Below are 20,464 nucleotides of genomic sequence, written 5' to 3'. Positions count from 1 at the left end.
TTTTTTACTTATTTTAATTTCTACCCTTTCAATTCTTAAATTTAACTTAGATTTGTTTGCGTTACAGGTTGGGTCAAACTCCAAGTTCCCATTCATTCGTCAAGAACCCTAGACCAAATCCGCGACTTGTACAAATTTATGATCCTATTCCACACTCCTAAATAACTTAAAATACTTAAAAAAATCCAAAATTCAGAATAAATAAATACAATATTGAGCTCATATATAATAAAAATTAAGCCTAAAACTTAGACCCGATATGATTTAAACTCGAAATAAAAGTTTGAACCTCATAATTTCTGTAATAATCTTGTTTAAAAATTCTACTTGTACAATATTCACTAAAATGGTCATAACTTGAGTTCCCAAACTCAAAATCGAGTAATTCAAAGTGCGTTTCGAAGTTAAGAGATCTCAACCCAGAAATGTTTGGATTCTATTCAATAACTCTTTGCAACTGGACTGATTTTTCAAACTTAAAAATTGGCAGCTTCGGTGAATGGAATTTAAAAAATTTCACCCCATTCGTGCATGTATCAATATGTTTGAGTTTAATATCACATCATGCACTATCATTCCTCAAGTGACAATGATTCCCACGTTTTAGTGGCTTTAAGAGATAATTATAAAATCTCTTCAAAGCCAAAAACAAAACATAGAGAATATGGTAATTCTTCAAGTGCACTCGAAGAATACGACACATTCACATTCAGTGTACAATATGCACAAACCAATTCATTAAAAAAATTAGGGTAAATTACACCAACAACCACTCAACTTTGATGTAGATGATAAAACAATCACTTTGGTTTCAATCTAGTCACTCAACTTTCGAAAAATAAAAAAATAGTCTTTTTAACCATTTTCCATTATAGATGTAACAAAAAAATGACATGGCATTTAACAGAGTCCTTGTTGTCATTAATTGGCCAATTGGACGGTTAGCACCAATTTAAACAACCCCTTTTAGCACTAGTTTAGAGTTTAGGTAGAAGAAGAAGAAGAAGAAGAAGAAGAAGAAGAAGAAGAAGAGGAGGAGAAGAAATGGAGATGCCGACCCCGTGACCTAATTCAAATCCCTTTCTGAGGACTGGGCTTACCTCACCTCGACCCTAGCTTTTGTAGTCGATCATCTTCGCTACTCTTCTTTTGATCCATATCTCATCCTCATTTGCTACAATACCTAGTCCAATTTCGATTTTGGGATCTCTTAATCACTGACCCAACCTGTAATTTCACTTGTCAACATTTGGTTGTCCCTTTGGAGGAACCACTTCTTTTGTTCCCAAAAATTATGGGTTCAATTGATTGCTTGGTTTGTCAGGATGTTCCCCTTGTTTTACTTCTGATTTTTTATGCAACTTGATAATGTTGGCAATAGAGTTTCTCCTCTTTTGTTTTTCTTCTTTTGATTTTGTTTTGCTTCTAATTTTGTCTGGATGTTCCCCTTTTGTTTATATCATATCCTATCCTAGACTTGATAATGTTGCTTTGGAGGATTTTACCCTCAACAATTTGGTTTTGGGTATTGATATTTTGATCCCAAATTGTCTCAAATCCCATATTGATATGGTTTTTTCAAAGTTAATGACTTTGGGCAGCAGAGAAAGACAGTCGGATCCCAACCATGGTGGCTACTCTATTGGGGGGTTGAAAAAGAAAAAGAAGGATAGGGTGGAGGTGGTTTGGAGGTCAACGATGGTGACGCCAAAGATGGTTGTGGTGTAGGCATTGACGACAAGATTCATAGGATGGAGAAGAAGTATAAACATATTGGGCCATTTACGCAAAAAGTAAAAAATATTGGGTCATTTATTAAAAAGAGAAAAGGCATGAAGAAAAAAGATAGTCACTCAACTTTGCCTTGTCCAACGTGGCAAGTTAACTGGCTATGTCACCTGTCCTTTTAGGTTTGTAACGGAAAATTTTAATGGGTGACTGATTTGCCACTTTTTGATAACGTTAGTGACTGTTTTGTTATTTTTTGAAAGTTGAGTGGTTGTTGGTGTAATTAACCCAAAAAATTATTCCTATAGGTAATGGAATAAGACAAATAGCTAAATCAATTGTTGGTGACCATAATTGCTTAGAACTCAAAATCTTCTCATGATAATGTCATTAGTTTTAATTTGGCAAAGTTAAAATTGAGTAGTTTGAAATTCAATATTCAAAATGTTGATCTTTTGTAGTCATACAAAATTCCAGTATGAGTTATATAGGAAGAGAATCAAAATCTTGCATTGTTTCCTACTTAAATTGCTTGGTAGCTAAAAAGAAAAGGTACCAATTGATGAATTATGCCATTGTTAAGAGTAGACTGCGAGAACCCAAATTCTCTACAAGAACAATAGAGACGGAGGATGACCTTAAGAAATTGCTAAAAGGAAGCATAAGTCCCTCACAAAAAAATACAAATTGGACATGAAGAAGGTAGTTTTACTGCATTCATTGGAACATGATATTTGCAAAACAACACCAAAAGGAAGTAAGGTTTGGCTTAGAGGGACAATTTAGATCCTTCATCTTCATCAAGGAAGGAAGTGTAAACAATGTAAAGTGTCCAAATCAGACTGAATACACCCAACAGGATCCACCTAAGCAGGTTGCTACTCATACCAAAGGGAAGTCCAGTTTATTTTGTGGACATTCGATCGTCCACCAGACCCATGACTGGGCTTGACATGGTACTTGCACACACTGCTGCCAACAATGAAGCACTCATCCCCATACTTGTTCACCCTTTCTACTATGTACAAGCCTTCTTCTGCATGGAACACATCACTTTCCCCTTCTATGCCATTGCGGACAACCCTGGAAGTCGATTTTACAGTTTCAGATGAAAAAAAAAAAGAAAAGAAAATGACCCCTTCATTGTTTTAACATAAAGATTGCAAAAGAAAAAAAAAAGAAAAAAAGAACTTACCCATGAAAATGGAGATGCCATCCTTAGTGATGATGATCTGTGTGAAAGAACTGCAGGGTTGCAAGCTGAAATCGTGGCCATATCCATCTCTTCAATTGGGAGACGACAAGAGTGATTTTTTTTTTTGCTACAATGGAAGTCTCTGATCCAAAGGTTATCAGTTTATTTCATATAATTCTGTAAGGAATTTACAAATTAATACCGTTGGTCCACAATCAGACTAGACTGATAGACAACCATTAGTTTCATATCCCCTATGTTGTGTACAGATATTCCTGCAACCGAATCTAACATTTTCTAAAATTGGATAAGCATAAATTGATGAAAGTTGGTGATGAAATTCCTTCCAGTGAATATAACCAACAGTAATTCCTTCCAGTGAATATAACCAACAGTACACTCAGAGAATAAAGGTGAGAAAAAAGAAACAAATTTCAATTGACAATACGCATGCTGTAGCCATAAGCCTTTTGCTTTTCTTATAGTACCCTTCCAGCCGTTATGCCCTTGCTGTCGTGGGATACATGACAAATTCTGAAATTTTGGAGGAAGCTTTCTTTGACGCGTAGCCCTAGCAGTTTTTAATGGAGGCTCGGTCTGGTTCCCTGGTTCAACGGACACGGGTTCATTCACAACATTACCCCTTGCTCAAGTGGAACCTTGTCCTCAAGGTTCCAGTCAGGAATAGTTTTCAAAAGGTGGTCCTTATCTTCCCAGGTGGCATCCTCGCTGAAAAGACCTTCCCAACGAACTAGAAACTGATCAATGAACTGGCCGGAGCGCTCGATGACTCGTTTGTTTATGACAGCTGTTGGATTCAAAATGAAGGTGGTTGTTGAGTCGACTAAGTGGAGGGGTGTAACTTGTTGATCGAGAATGCCCTTGCATTGGCGAAGAATGGAAACATGGAAGACAGGGTAGATTTTGGCATCTGCGGATAGGTCCAGCTTATAAATAACTGCACCAATGCGACTGATGACTTTGAAAGTGTAACGACCTGAAAGTTAGTGGAGCTGAAAACGATAGTTTCGGAATACTGTTTTCCAAGGATAAGATCAGTGAATATTATTTATTAATATTTACGAGGATATTACAGTATTATATTGAAGTTTGGTCTAATAATTTTGGTTATTTGAAAGTTAGATGGGGTACAAGTGTATCGCTCTTAAAGTCGATGGTTTCAAAAATTTGAGGTATCGGGACCTTGTTTTCGTAAACCAGACTCGTAAATATTTTTATTAAATATTTACAGAGTTATTTTAGAAATGAACTGAATTTCAATTAGATAATTTCGTTGAATTAGTGTGTAATTTGAGTTCAGGGACTAAATCAAATAAGTGATAAAAGTAGGAATTAATACCAAATTATAAGGTGGATTTAGGTTAAAGGACTTATTAAGTAAATAAGCCATTATTTATATAGGTATGTGATAGTGGACGGTTATGGTAATATTATAAGTATTATATGTTGAGTTATTATAATACTTAAATTATAATTATGTTATAAAAGAATATATAAATGTTAATAATAGTAATGTTAGATATTAGTGAGTGGAGAGAAGAAAGCCAAGCATATTTTTCTTTTAATTTTCTTCTTTTCGAAACAAAAGGAAAGGGGGAGAAGTCACGCACGACCAAGAGCTGATGTTGCATGTCTAATTTGGTTAGTAGATTTTGGTTATTTTTACATGAAATTTATGTTTTTGAAGTCTTAATCTCATGAGTTAATGTGCCCATGTTCAAATTCTTAGATTTAGTAAAGTTTGTGAATATTGCCATTGTAGGGAAATTAAATTCTAGGTATTATTTTGTTTGATATTAAGTTTGGTAATTAAATAGGCATTTTTGTTAAATGATTCTCGATGATTTTAAAGTTTAGAGGATTAATTATGGAAATGGTAAATTCAAGGATTAAATTGTGAATTAGTTGAAAGTATGAGTTATTTTGGACCTTGTGGAATAATTGGTTGAAATGGGATTTTCTTGATTTTAATTAAATAAGTGGGTGATTAATTAGTAATTAGTATTAAATTTCAAAATGGGATTAGAATAGGAGACTATTTAAATAATTAGTCCATTAATTTGATGAGTTATGGTTAGTGGATAATTACGAGGGAATTATATATATATGTAATGTATGTTAATTGTATAATAATGCTTAAATTAGTAACCATGTTAAGTTATAATAAAAATGAAAATGAAACGAGAATATGAATAAAATAAAAGAAACAAATAGAGTAGTGGGGAAAGAAAAAGGAAAGAGAAACAAAATTAAAGCTTTATCTCTTTTGCATGCCGATTTGGAGAAGAAAAAGGTTAGCACCATTCGGCCCTTAAGTTTCATTTTTGAAGCTTAACTTTATTGGTATAATTTGATAATTTTCAATTAAACTTTAGGTTTTTGGAACCTTAAAATCATGTAGTAGATTACCCATGTAGAAATTTAGAGAAATTATGATATTTGTGGAAGTTGCCATTGTTGAAAAACTCTAATGTTCGAAATCGTTTTGATAGAATTAGGGGTTGAATTGTTAATTTTTGTGAAGTCTAGGGACTGTTTTGGTGGATTGTTCTTTGTGTTGGAAATTTTGAGTTGAATTACTAAGTTTAGTGAGCAAGTAAAATATTTTGTATTAAGAGTTTTATTAGTATTAGCTTTCAAGGAGTTAAATGCTATAAATTAAACTAGCATGGTGTTAAGTTATAAAATTCAAGAATTTAGGGATTGTTAATAAATTATATGTATATGTGGTTAGTTATGGAAATTAGATGAAGATGCAATCAAGCTAATTTTGATGTTAATGATTTAGTTGAGTAAATGTCAATTGTTGAGGGTAAAAGTATAAATTATGATCTAGGGTTAATTGATTTAATTAAAAGCAAGTATGGTATTCAAATTAAGTAATTGAATTAATTTGTTAATTTGATCAAGAAAAGAATAGATCGGGTATCAACCGTGGGAAGGAAAAGATCACTGGGTAGATGTATTTGATTCGTAGCATCCGTCGTATTTTGGTAAGTTCATAGTCTTGAACTCAACCTTTTGTCTATTTATTTGACTATTATCAGATGTTATTTGAATACTTGATATGCAATATTTTGTTTATATTTGAATGAAGATGATATTTAATGAATGAGGAAATTGCGAAATGAAATAATGTCAATTTGTTGGTTAAACCAACTAGATATGGGCTCACATTTAATATCGTCGGTTTATCCGATTAGCGCTGGGCGCAATTTATATTTGTTTATTTAACTAGTGCTGGGCGCACATTCGTCAATTTATCCAACTAGCATTGGGTGCAAATATCGTTGGTTTATCCAACTAAAGCTTGGCTCACTAAATACATTCGTTGGTTCATCCAACTAGCGCTAGGTGCAAATATCGTTGGTTTATCCAATTAGAGCTGCGTTCACTAAATACATTCTTCGGTTTATCCGACTAGCGCTGGGCGCAAACTCTAACGGTGCTCGATAGTCTGAACCATGGAAGTCTATTGCAGCTTGGCAAGCTGTCCTTCAGGTGACTCCAGGTCACAAGACCGGAAACGCTTGATAAGACCGTCGTAAAATGAATCTACCCGAAAAGTTGTTTGTTTCGATACATCCAATCAAACCACTCCGCGACATCATCATCAAGATAGAATGAAGCAATGGTAAGCCTATCCTGTTCCTGGATATTGTAAAAAGTAAAATAGTGTTCTGCCTGCAAAACCCAGCGATCCAGATTCGTACCTGAAAACCGGGCAAACTGAATCGATACGGGTTTGTGGGAGCCAATGGAAGAACCAGTTGGTAGAGATGCGATATGTGGCCCTGTTTTGGGAGGTGAATCCGTGGAAACAACTGGCAGACAAGTTAGGATTTCTTACAGCATCTGGTGTTGAGAAGCAAAGGATTTAGTAATACCATATCAACGTCTTTGCGGAGCTGCGCATGCGATTCTTGGATGGCTTTGACATTTTCATCGAGTAACTTGAGTCGGGTACCATCTGCCATATCTGTCGGTGGTCAATGAAACCACCAATGTTGTGTACAGATATTCCTACAATAGAATCTAATAATTTCTAAAATGAGATGAGCAGAAATTGATGAAAGCTGAAGATGAATTTCTTCCAGTGAATATAACCGGCAGTACACTCAGAGAATAAAGATGAGAAAAAAGAAACAAATTTCAAGTGACAATAAGCATGCTGCAGCCATAAGCCTTCTGCCGTTATGCCCTTGCTGTCGTAGTCTACATGACAAAATCCTAGAATTTTGGAGGAAGCTTTCTTTGACTCGTAGCCCTAGCAGTTTCGGATGGAGGCTCGGTTTGGTTCCCTGGTTCAACAGCCACGGGTTCATTCATAACACCCTATCTACATACGTCCAAATTTCGTCCACCTGTCATGTTATCTGTATATAAACAAAGAACAATGACCCTGACGCTAAGTTGGGCTAAACTTGAAATTAAACTTTGTAATTACAAGAAAAAGTAGAAAAGATAAAAAATAAATTTTAAAAAATCCCATAGGGCCATATCATTTTTCCCTTCTTCTTTTTTTACCAAAAATAAATAAAAGAAAAAAAAATCAAACTTAGTGAAATGTACAATGTATAACTGCAATGGAGCCTCCCTGCATAAACTAATTGCCCTTTGGGGACTGCCATAAATTGAACTAATCCCCAAAAAGATTATGGCTGGGAAAGTTGTGGGAAAAAATGAGTTGAAATTTACAAAAACGATTTGGGGCAGTTTTGGGGAGGTCCAATGAATGAAAGAATTCCACTTGTTTGCTTGATCTTCAATTATTCATGGATATTACACTCTTGTAAGTAAGGATGGTCATACTGCACATGTTTGCTCCAATAGCCTTTATATTCAGCAATTCCTATTTCCAACCAGGGTTTCATGATTCCATCATAGTGTATGACTGCTGCATGCTCGATATCACCTTGACTAAGCCCTGAGTTATGACCTAGCCCAAATGCATGCCAGCTCTTTTCTAAAGCTACAGTCTGGTTGTAAAAGGTAATCCAATCTAAAGGCAAGCTCTTTGTCTTCCACAATGGCCTCTTAAGTCCCTGTAACAAGACACCAGGAAAATAAGCTTTAGAAACACATATAAGGTGCAGTTCTACGATAAAATAAAATCACATCAAGTATATAAACATGAAAAAAGTTCATAATAAATCTAGACAACCAAGCAACATAAGTGTAAAGAATTAATAAGAGAAACGAAGAAATGATACAATTTAAAAAAAATTTAACCATACTTATATCTGACACTCAAACCCAAATCCGAGTAAAATAGCTCGTGATGCATATAGCACAAGTTTCACAATCATAAAATTCATTTCAGAACTTCAAATTAGGGGAAACAAAGTATAATTGGAAGATTTTAAAAGCAGATACAACATGCAAAATACATCTCATAGAAACTGGCATGTAATGTATATATCTAAAGCAGAGTATTTACACCTCCTACAAGATTTAAAGAGTTGAATAGTTCCAATTAACCTGTAAAACTTTTTTGTGTATCACTCATAGGCCAAACTAAGACAAAGCTATTGCTAATTTGCTATAGACAAAAATAGAACTGTGGGAGAAAGAGAGAGAAAGGGGTAAGAAAGATGGTCTATATTGAAAATTTAGACAGAGAATCATTAGGTAAAATCTCAACTGCTTCAAATGATAACAAATTTCAATCAACAAAGATGAGTCTGTGCATATGATATTGTTAACCATAATTTCTGGGAATTAAACCAACAAGCACGTTATTATATTAGCATGAAGCAATATATATACATATATATATATAGAGAGAGAGAGAGAGAGGGAAGGATATGCCTATACCAGTTGCAAGTAATCACCATAGAGGTTGGTTAAATTTTGTCTTCTCCATTCTTGGAGATTAAAAAAATTCATACCAAATGCCCATGTGCAAACACTAGCATTAAGCCTCTTTGCTGAAAATTGATCTAAAATGTTCATAAACAAATGCATGGAATGAAATGAAGCTTCACTTTCATGACAACTCTCTACTGCTGCATGTACTTTTCCGTTCAAGTTAACACTCCAAAGTCCAGTTAAATCTCTTTGCACTACCACATCATGATCAAAGAGCACAATCTTATCCAGTGCTGGAAAGATGTCTGCCAGATAGAACCGAAGATGACTAAGGGCAGATGTATATCTAGGATCATTGGACTTTTGTTCCTTCAATGCTGAAGAATATTCTGTTGACAGCCATTCAAAATTTTCTATGCTCTGGACATCAATTGTAGCTTTTCCAGGAGGATTTAATAAAAACCACATTGAAATTGCTGGAAGGTTAAGAGAATCGGTCACTACATGGAAAACAATTTTCTCCGGCTCCTACATAACCAATATTATTTATTAGATATATAACATCACTAACAGGAATCTTGGCAAAATCCTGAACTAACTAGCTAACTTATAAAAAATAAGGAGAATAATGACCGAAGACTATTATCTCTCTAAAAGGGAACTGATTTGGAGGCTCCAGCAACGTAATACGACAAGGCATTCTGGCATGATTTTACGCACACAATTTTGAACACAACTGTTAATAATGAAAATCACTTTCGACAAGCAAAAACATGTTTAACATCACTAAAATAAGCAGAGATTGAAAGTTAATGAAAATGATAAAAAAAATTTTAAAAAATAAATAGTGTACAAGGGGCAAAGTCGGTTTACCTTTGCAGAGGCAGTTGTGGAGTTAACAACAACTGCACAAGCCAGAATTTCGTCAGAGAACACTGCATAGTGATAAAAATCTAGATCTTGCAATTTATGTTGGTTAGGGAATTGTCTTTCCTCAGGTTGAAGTAAAAGATATTCAGTTGTCAACCGTATGGAGAGGCAATGAAGACCTTTAGGGGTAGTCCTTCCAGCAAGCTGAATGAGATATGACTCTTCATTCTTCTCTACTTGAACCTGTTCTTCAGTATCATTAGCCATGGCACGAAGGGTTTCAGCTATTTCAAAGCAGTCAGTGAATGCATGATTTGCTTTGGCCAACAAAACCTCCATAGATCTAATTTTCTGCGATGCACTGAAAATTCAAATGTTCTTCAGATATAAAGTTCTATGGAAGCATAAACCCTAAATATAAACTTATTTACTTAATGGTACTTAAGAATTTGAATTTCAGCTTTCATATTGTAACTGAAGAGGTCTTTTTCTCTGTGGTCAGGTTACTGAAATGGAGATTAAAGAGGCTCTCTGGAGCATAGAGAATAACACGGCACCTAGAGTGGATGGTTTTAATAGTTTCATTTTCAAGAAAGCTTGGAATATTATCAGTCATGAGATTACTATAGCTATCCAGACTTTAGAATGGAAGAATGCCTAAGCAGGTGGACTCTACTAATTGACCATCGTACCCAAATGTCAAAATGTTATCTGACTATAGGCCTATTGCCCGTTGTACTGTAAAATCATTACTAAAATTTTGGCTTCAAGGTTGGGCAGGGTTCTGGATAGACAAATCTGCCCTATGCAGTTTGCATTTGTTGCTGGGAGGAATATATTAGGTAGCAGCTTTATGGCTCAGGAACTTGCAAGGGGCTACTGCAAAGAAACTAGAGATATGCAGTGTGCATTTAAGGTTGACTTATGAAAGCCATATGTTTCTCTCTGTTGGGACTTCCTTGAAGAGGTTTTCCTGGGTTTAAACTTCCTAAGGAGATCTATTTCTTGGGTTATTGAGTGTGTTTGAAGCGTGACCTTTTCTATTATGATTAACAATTGTTTGGAGGGATTCTTTCCTGGAAGGAAAGGCCTTAGACAGGGAGACCCAATGTCGCCACTTGTGTTCATATTAGTTGCTGAATATTTGTCTAGATGCTTGACTAAATTTCCTAGATACTTTCAGTTTCATAAGGGCTGTAAAGACATGAGGTTAAATCACCAACGTTTCGCCTATGATCTATTCATATTTTGCAAAGGAGCTGCCAAGTCTGTTGTTTGGATAAAAGATACATTGAATCGCTTTCATGTAGTTTGTGGTTTGCAGGTAAATGATAAAAAGAGTTATCTCTATTTCTCCGGTGGTCCTGATCTCTTGAAGCATGAAACTCATCAGCAAATAGGTTGTCAAGAAGGCGAATTGCCTGTGAAGTATTTGGCCATCCCGCTAATTTCTACTAGGTTGAAAAAGGAAAATCGTGATGAGTATGTTGAAAAGATATAAGCCAGAATTAATAATTAGATTGTAAAATTCCTTTCATATGATGGAAGACTTCAACTCATTTTGGCTGTGTTGAGAAGCATACAAGTGTTTTGGTGTTCTATGTTCATCCTCCCAATGTCAATAAGTAAAGCCATTGATATAAAATGCAGGAACTATCTATGGAGGGGCAAAATTGAGGGGAGCAAGGAAATTGTTGCCTGGAAAGATATTTGTTTGTCGAAGAGTGAGGACAGTTTAGGGATCAAAGCATTAGAGAGTTGGAATAAGGCTGTCCTGGGAAAACAATTATGGAAGGTTCTAACCTCCAAGACTTCTTTGTGGGTAGTGTGGGTGAATAAGACTAAACTTTATAAACTCAACTTCTAGGGAATTTCGAAGTTGACAGACAGTAGATAGGCACCTTCAAACATTAGTATAAGTGACTCTGATATTAGAAGAGCATTAGTTGTAAATGAAATTTAGAAAGATAGTAGATGGAGGCAGCCAGACCCCTTGAGTGAGGACATAGAGGAGGCATGGACTACGGTAAGAAATATTACTGGTGATGATGATAAGAAAATTTGGGTCCTTTCTCGAATTGGACAGTACACTATTAAGTTTGAATGGGAGATCCTACATGATAAGAGGCAAAAGGTGAGCTGGGGTAAGCTGCTTTGGGGCCGAAACACACATCCCCAGTCATAGTTATATTGGTTGGCTTTCCATTAAATATAGACTAGCTATGAAGCAGAGGCTGAAGAGATGGGATTTGATAGAGGATGACGCTTTGTTGCTTCTGTTGAAAGACTACAAACGTAGACCATTTATTTTTTTAGTGCAATTTTTCTGCCCAAATTTGAAAGGACGTGATGCCTAGGTGTGATATTGGGAGAAGACCTAGTAATTAGAGAAGGGAAGTCAACTGGTTCTCAAGAAAGCTATTGGGAATGCCTAAAGGCTAAGCTGTGAAGATGCGCCTTTCCGGTAATGATATATGTTGAGAATCTTTGACTTATTTGACAACATTGAATAGCTAATTATTACTGATTATACTTGACTTTTAGAAATTCTGATTAGAGATATTCTTTCCTTACATGATTCAATGCTTCATGCATATATACCTATACATACTTTTGAGAAATTGGGATTTTCCTCAATATATTAGAGTATTCATCTCTACTTTCATCATGGTATTAGATTTTTGATCCGTTTTTAGGGATAATTTTTTTCTGGTTATCAAAGTTTTGTTCCAAAAACCCTAGAAACACTAAATTGGTACTGTCCATCCTAACTCTTTATTTTTTCTCTCACTGCTGGTACCATTGGAGTCGGAATCCAATCGCCGGCGAAACCCCGGAGTTCGATTACCAGAAGACTCGCATGTGAGCCTCACACGATGTCACAAGGTTCTGCCTCTTTACTTCACATGTCGCGCGTGACCTTAGTTTTTTTGTGTGAGATCTCTTTTGTGCTTTCTTGGAGGGGTCTTTGTTATAATTTTTTGAAGCAGATTTTGGGGTATTAGTTGTCTTTTTCAACATTATGTCAGAAGGACGAGAAGCTCGTGACTCCAACCGGTCATCCCTCGTTGCAAATTAGTCCTGTGAAGCTTTATGACCATAATTACCTTGTTTGGTCAAGGTCCTGCTTGTTGTTTGTCAAGGCTCGTGGATTGCAGGGATACATCACTGGTACCACGACGAAACTTAAACTGACTGATTCAACTTTTAGTTAATGGGATTCAACGAATTCTCTTGTTATGGTATGGTTTATCAACTCTATGCAATCTCATATTTCCAAAACTTATTTGCTGCTTGATACTGCGGAAAAGATTTGGAATATTGTTGCTCTCACCTACTCTCATATTTGGAATGATGCATGTTGAGTGTTTTTGTATGTTTGTCTTTCAAAGGGGGTTAAATTCTCTATTTATATGATGCGGTCCCTGTTTCTGGATGCGACGTCCTAGTTAAACCCCATGCATGCCAACACGTATCCTATTCTAGGATTAACATGTGTTCTCTAGGTGCGGGTTTGCCTGCATAGTGGTGTGGACTCACACGGGGTGAGTTCATGAGTGGATGCAAACTCATCACATGCAAACCCCAAGATGCGAACTATGCTGGCTACGGATCAGTCTCATTCGGGTAACCAGGTAGTAGGCCGGTAATGACAAACACCATAACAAACTGTTCCCCACCCAATTCAAGAAGAATTATAAAGTGACTTTTCTAAGAACTTGGCTTCGCGAAGTAGGGAACATTTGAGAATGAAACGTATTGCATTTGCTTTTTGCTTTAAATTGTCATATGTGATTCACCGTGTGTTGAGGAGAGGTACAATTGTATAAAATTGATTGTGCCTTCATTCTCGAACACACGAATAGTCAATGTGTGAAACTCTTTAAAAGGAGGTTACCTTAACCCTAAATATTAAACCGTTTGAAATTGAAATTTTTGAGGAGCTGCTGTCGAGAAAGATCATCATGGTTCAAAGGTAAATTTGTTAAGATGTCTTTATAGTTATTCTGGGTTTATTAGGCATAATGGTTAGGTCGAGAAAAGGTGGTCGTACATTCAAGGTAATTGTGGTGGCTTAGGGAGCAAGCCTTCATAATGCTGCGGAGTAAATACTCTCGTGGAGGTGAAAGCATATGTTTGCACCACCAAGCATGAAGAGATGAGTCGTCACCTGGCTGCTCGAGGGACTCAAACAGCTAATTTTACTTATGACTTCTCGATTGTTGAAGGATCGAGACGATTGAATGACACCACCGATGGAAGTTTTCTACTTCTCTTACACGTACTAGAAGCAGATTTTCATCTTCCACTTCACCCTTTCTTCTACCATCTTCTTGACAAGTATGGAATAGCTCCGAGTTCTCATGGTGGGTTGCAGTGGCCTACTTCATTTAATGTGCTCGGCAAGAAGAGACGCCGTTGATTTCTGTTTTCCATAATCTATACCAACTCAAAGCCTGCAATTGAAGAGGTTCTTTGAGCATGTTTTATTTTACTCCTCACGATGGATTGGAATCAATTGTTTCCAACTGGTCTTCGAAACTTCGATTGAATCAATGTAAATATATACGGGTAAAAAATAAATTTGGAGTTTTTTTTGGTATTTCCATTGAACGGTTCACACCTAGCGTGTGTGCCTACGACAACAAGAAATTATATCAGAGGCTAGGTGGGCTCAATTTTATAGGCTTCGTTGAGGTCGTGTATTGAATCTAGAGGAGGTGCTAACTGTCAAAAATGTGTTTCACTATTGCCTCATAGATCTGAGTCCTAATGGATGACGGCCAATTGATGACAACAATGGTGCGGACACTATGTTAGTCTTGCCCGCGCAGTTCATGTGGCTACATGGAGCTACTAATGAGTTGTGACTTATTCTGTTAGGGAAAAAAAGGAGCCTAAAAATTATTTTTATGTCTTTTGTAAATTAAAGTCTCGTCTACGGTCCTCTAAACCTACAAGGGATCAAGAAGGTAGCACAAACCCTCTTATGATTTCTATTGGTGTTGATAATAGACTTGTTGGTGATGCAGGCACAACTCGTGTGGCTCCATGTGGCCACACGAATAAATGGACATTCGATCTTTTATGCAAAATGTGTGAAGGGGTTTTTCTAGTGCTTCTACTAGGAAGAAAGTGCAAGTATTAAAACAAAAACAGAAGACTTGCTGCGGCTACCAATGTTATAAAGCAGCGAAGACGAAGGTAGCCCTATAAGGGAACTTCGCCGAAAGAAGGAAAAGGATGGTGCTACATCATCTGGTGGTGCAACGACCACTGTTATAGTCCCTCCTGCAGTTTCTTCTCCTCCTGCATCCCCACCTCCACCAAGGCCACCAACCGATGACTCTTTTGGTGTAATTGTTCAACACGACCCTCTTAGAGGTTCAATGAAGTTCATGTCTACTAGTGGTGAAACACAAACGTTATTTCCGTAGCGCGAGCATTTGAGTATGCAGAAGTTTCCTTATTTCCCTACTAAGGTAAGCAGCAGACAGTGAAAAGATTCTATTCCTCAAAAAACAAAAGAGCATATTTTTCCTTCTACATCATCTAGCTACGTGAAAGAATCATCCTGAAAAGAACTTATACTATCTCTTCAGGTGGCTTTAGCTAAATTTGGTATAGTTAGTGTGGGGCTCGCTACATATTCCCTCATTTATCTCTCTAATGACATATTCAACTTCAGTGGGAATGAGACATCTCAAAAGTGGCTAAGAGTTTTAATCGAATGAAAATTAAATAATTTATGCATATCAAGGTGCATTATATGTAAATAACAACATCATACTTTGCAGCTTTATTTTGCACTTTAGCTAACTCTTTTTTCTTAAGCTACTGATTGTGCCCTTGCAAGGCTTGTATTATGGGGGTCATTCATGTTTCTTCTTGATTTAGATTAAGCACATGATGGCTATTATAGCTTGGGGTGACTCTATGTTCTAGCAAAATTTTCCCTCTTTGCTTGATAGTTATAAAGAATGCTAACTTAAATAAAACGTCAGTTTTGGTGTTCTCTGTCCTGGATAACTGTTTGACTTTTGCCTTGTCAAATTTGGTGAGCAACTGGGTAGCTATGGCATGGTACTTCTTTAGGCTAGGCTCATTTACTTCATATTCTCCATTCATTTGCTTTGCTACCAGCTAGAGTTAGTGTATATTATCAACTCCCTCGCCCAACTGTAGAGCTAGTTGCAGTCGGAAATTAATGTCTCGTACTCTACAATATTGTTAGATGCCTGGAAGCGGATTAAGAGTCCATACTGCCATTCATTCTTATTAGGGTCTATAAGGAGAACATTCGCTCATGACCCCATCTTAATTGTTGAGCCATCCACGTAAACTGTCCAGCATTCGGCTTTGCAATTGGGCTACTTTGTTCTTGTGATGAGCTAACTACTATATCTTGTATAATCAACGGAAAAAAAATTTTAGAACCAAATGTATATTTGATGAGCTAATGTTTGTTGAGTTAATTTACTAGTTGTCTGATGTATTCTGTTTTTTTCTTTGGTAAATAAATGCATTATTGACCAAAAAAAGTTTCTTATTGAATATAAAATACATTGGTGAAATCATTGCAAAGCAAAAATATTTTTCTTTCTTACCTCCTTGGCAATTCTGAATCCTTGCTAGCTTTACCAACTGCTAGTTCCCCCTCTTTGATTCGCATTCTCAGTTCTTTTTCCAATTCAGGGTGAGTACTTGGTGATGCAAGACTTAAATACGCTTTTGCTCTACTGAGCTGATAACTTATCTTCTTTAGCTTCTTATCCTTTACCCTATGGGACTGAGATTGCGAGTTTCTATGATGTCTACCTGCTTCTTGATTGAATTGCTCCTGCAATCAATAAATTAGTGCTGAATATGTAAAACTAACATGACTTGCTCCGGCACTGACCATTCTCACAAACAACCACCCCACCCTAATATATAAGCATTAATACATACATGTATATGCATATCAGATATAATATAAACCTTCCAGGTGATTTCAATAGTACCAACTACCAAAAAACTTTTGGTAAAAGACAGACCTATGGTTTTATTCTCATACTTTCTTCTGGTATTGCTCAGATTTTAGAGAAGAGCCATTGCTTCAGACAAAAAGAAAGCGCAATGTCAAAAACTCAATTTATTGGGAAGCAAATTAAAATATCATGGCAGGGGCCTGTGCCATAAATGGATAGAGGGAGCATCATCTCCTGAAAATTTCAATACCACCTCAGTTTTACTGAATTATTTGGTGTAAGCTAAACAAATCCTTCCACTTCATATAGTTTTCAAAACCAATAAGAGAGCTAAATCTCCAACATCTGTTTTCCCTCACTAAGATTAAAAGTAGACATCACTGCAACCATCTATAATCTAAACTTTCATTTAAAAGTATAGCATATTGTCATACTTCAGGCACTCATACAAACCTGTTTCCTTGACATTATTGGCATTTTCTTTTGCTGAATTTGATACCCACCTTTGCCTTCATCATTAGTTTCTGAATCTAGAAAGTGGAGCAACTCAGAGTCACAATCAAATCGATATACCAAATGTCAATGATAGAAGATACTACAGGCACCCAAAGAATACAAACCATTTGTTGCTAACAATTTGGACACATCTTGAGCAACCTTAGATTGATTTGAATCAGGATTCTCATCAGAACTGCGACTACCTACGGAACTAAACTCATTCTCATTCAAGACAATTAGTTTTGGCCCTTTTAAGTCCTCGGCACGTTTCTAAGCAACAAATACCTAACTGTCAAAAACACTTTGAGATACAATGCCCAAAGAAAAATACAAAAAACTCATAAATCTTAAAGCTACCTGTTCAATTGCATTCAACTTAAAATCATCTGTCCTATATTTCTGCATGGAACAAAGCTAAACCCCATAAGAAATCTAACAAAAAATAATACCATAGATTCAAGGTAGAAAGATCCATACAACACTGGCCAAATCCTCTCTAACCTCGTACAGTCCTGGTGTTATAGAATCATAAATGCAGACAAAAAAAAAAAGATCAATCAGCCTCTCAAAATTTTAATTAACACAAAAGGAAATCAAATCATAAAAGGTTAAAATAAAATATAGGGAAAATTTTCATTTAGAAAAGAAAAGCAAATATGTACTGCTAAGAAATCCTTATTGGCTTTCTAGAATGACCAACTACTCCATTAGCGTTAACAGCATCCGACTTTTTCAGCAAAAAAAAAAAATATATATATATATATATATATGACCTTCAAAAAATCTAAAGATTTGAAGAAGATTACCTATGGAATTGAGAGTTTTGAGTTTCGGAGACAGCCAGACGATTGGAGCAAACAAAGAGAAAGATAACAAAGAGAGGATCAGAATCCTCTGCCGTTGATAACGCTGCTTCATCAATCGATAAAAATGATAGAGAAAATTTCAAAAAAAAAAAAAAAAACTCTTGGCTTGATGAGTTTCCTTTTACTCTCTTAAGTGTTCTCCGTAAAAGACATTTCACATGTTCGAAATGAAAACTTAGTGTTTCTTATTTCTTCCTTTCTTTTTGTTCTTTTGGATTTTGGGTTTGCCGGTCTTTACAGAGGAAATTGGTTTTGAAGGTTCGTTTCAGGTTCTAATGTTTGTATAATTAACGAAAGAAATTTAATGTTATTCTTTTTATGATATGGGATTCTAGATTTGCATGGCTTACTCGCCTTTGGGATTGCATTTTTGCATGATAATTTGAACCGCGAGAAAGCCGAGGGGGTGATGAAAACGGTGGTGGCTCATCCATTGAATAATGATAAGGACGAGGAATATTGGCCGCTGATTTCAGTGAAAATTATACCAATATTAAAATTTACTATAGGTCCCATTATCTTACAGATTTCAAAATATAAATCTACCTGTTAACATTGTTATATTTGTTGGTCGGACATTTTGAAATAAATAAAATACTCACATTATAGCAATGTAATTAAAAATAATGTTGTAATAACAGTTGCTGCAGTAACTACACCAAAAAGAGTATTGGCAGCCACCGTTTGTGGGGTGGGTTAAAGTTAATGTTGATGATAGTGTACCAAAACATACATCATCTCCTGCTGTGGGTGGTGTGATTTGGGATTATAAGGGGAATTGGTTATTTGGCTTTGGCATGAGAATTGGTAAATCTGGCCTTTTTCAAACGGAAGCAAGGGCACTTTATGAGAGACTTGTGGCTGCTTGGCATGAAGGGTTATTGAAGTGGAAAGTGATAATGCTATCTTGATTAATGTGGTTAGTAATGGATATGTGGTTGACAGTAATCTTTCGGAAATTCGACTTATACATGCTATGATTTTGAAGGAATGTCAAGTTAAATTTCAGCATGTTCCGAGAGAGCAAAATAAGATTGTGAATTACATAGAAAAGATGTCAAATGGAGATTTAAATGTGCAATGTTACTTTGTTGAGCCACCTAAGGGTGTTCAGAATCTACTAAAGAACGATATTCAGCAGTTTGTAATAAGGTCTGACTGTTAGTAGAATCGTATAATTAGAAGTTTACTTCTATTTCTTTTAACCAAAAAAAAATGATGTTGTAATGAAATTGAATTTAACAAAATAATATTAATAGTGTTAATAATTAGAGTTGAGTTTTAAAAATCTGAAAAGTAGAGGACTAAATTTTCAAAAATAAAAGTATAAAATTAAATTCCAAGCTTACAAAAGAGTACAGAGATTTATAACATATTTTAACCTTATATCAATTATGATGATTTTTTATTTGTATTTTAACCATGGTGATATTGAAATTTAAATGACTTAAGAAAAAGTGTTGTTTTAAATAAACACAAGTGTTATATATTACTTTCTTTTTTGTGTGTGTTTTGGTGGGTTAAAACATAAGTGTTATTTGTTAACATGTAATCTTAATCTTAACATCTTTCCTTTTTTATGTTTTTTTTTTACTTTTAACATTCATTTTAGTTCGGGTAAACTATACAATTGGTCAATCAATTTCATAAGTTTTAATCAATATTTTGGAACCGAATCGATTATACCATCGATTCTCGTTCAATTGGTTCAAAAATTAAAAATTTGAAATAAAAAAACAAGTAATAACAATTTTAAAAATACTTTCCTTAAGAGTTACTTTCCTATTAACATGACAATGTGATTCCCATAATAGAAAGTGAGAAAGTTATTTTCCCATATAAATTTTAAAATTTGCAATACGAACATTGTTGATACATACTTTCATCATTTTAGTTACTATCGTTACATACTTTTATCATTTTAGTTACCCGTTGTTATTTTGCCATTGCATACACTTATTTTAGTCACCTAAATTTAGTAAATTTTCATTTTGGTCACTCATTGAGGTTTGATTGGATGCTATTGGGTGGTGCCAAGTTAATTAGCGATCTAGTTTAAAAGGCAATCACAATTGCAGTTATTGACTTGATTTGAGTTCTTCTTGTTCATAAGGCTTCCAGAGACTTAAATCATGGGAGCTAATTTCAGGTTGTTTTTTTGGCAAGAGTTAATTGTCCTGTTGTTCCCACAGTTAATTTATCACTACAAAAGAATTGGAGGTTTAAGGTTGTTCCTCAACCTCTATAACTGATTTATCATCGAGTGGAGTGGAATCCATAAACCGTGATTATTTTAGAGCAGAAATTGAAGTTGTGTCGGAAGTTAAAGTTCAAAATATATTGGTTAAATTTATTTTTCTTTCAAAATTCTCTTATTCCATAATTGAACCTCAAGTTGTGTCTAAAATCAGAGTAAGTTGGCCCTTTTAGATTGGAATAAGAACAACTTTGGCAATCTTAATTTGAGAAAAGCAGTGTTGTTGAATAAGCTAAGCTTGATTCAA

General features: G+C 35.4%; 1 protein-coding gene and 2 long non-coding RNA genes across 3 annotated transcripts; 1 reads left to right on the top strand and 2 right to left on the bottom strand.

The window, feature by feature from the left end:
• Nucleotides 1-2,422: 2,422 nt before the first annotated feature.
• On the bottom strand, nucleotides 2,423-3,797 carry LOC128032060 (uncharacterized). The gene is made up of 2 exons (XR_008188183.1): nucleotides 2,924-3,797; nucleotides 2,423-2,811 (listed from the first exon to the last, which is right to left on the bottom strand). It is a non-coding gene; the product is annotated as an uncharacterized LOC128032060 (long non-coding RNA).
• A 2,280-nt stretch (nucleotides 3,798-6,077) lies between these two features.
• LOC105790659 (probable galacturonosyltransferase 6) lies at nucleotides 6,078-18,410 on the bottom strand. The gene is made up of 9 exons (XM_012618371.2): nucleotides 17,901-18,410; nucleotides 17,572-17,606; nucleotides 17,452-17,493; nucleotides 17,217-17,364; nucleotides 17,050-17,126; nucleotides 16,234-16,466; nucleotides 9,629-9,986; nucleotides 8,762-9,283; nucleotides 6,078-7,989 (listed from the first exon to the last, which is right to left on the bottom strand). Exons 1-9 carry the CDS (start codon nucleotides 18,010-18,012, stop codon nucleotides 7,714-7,716), a joined length of 1,803 nt encoding a protein of 600 aa, XP_012473825.1. The 5' UTR covers nucleotides 18,013-18,410; the 3' UTR covers nucleotides 6,078-7,713.
• Nucleotides 12,096-16,101, top strand: LOC128043084 (uncharacterized). The gene is made up of 2 exons (XR_008198702.1): nucleotides 12,096-15,108; nucleotides 15,229-16,101. It is a non-coding gene; the product is annotated as an uncharacterized LOC128043084 (long non-coding RNA).
• Nucleotides 18,411-20,464: the final 2,054 nt, after the last annotated feature.

This window comes from Gossypium raimondii, chromosome 8, assembly GCF_025698545.1.
Source record: "Gossypium raimondii isolate GPD5lz chromosome 8, ASM2569854v1, whole genome shotgun sequence".
NCBI lineage: Eukaryota > Viridiplantae > Streptophyta > Magnoliopsida > Malvales > Malvaceae > Gossypium > Gossypium raimondii.
Note: the sequence above shows the minus strand (reverse complement) of the source record. Positions and strands in the feature narration are given on the sequence as shown.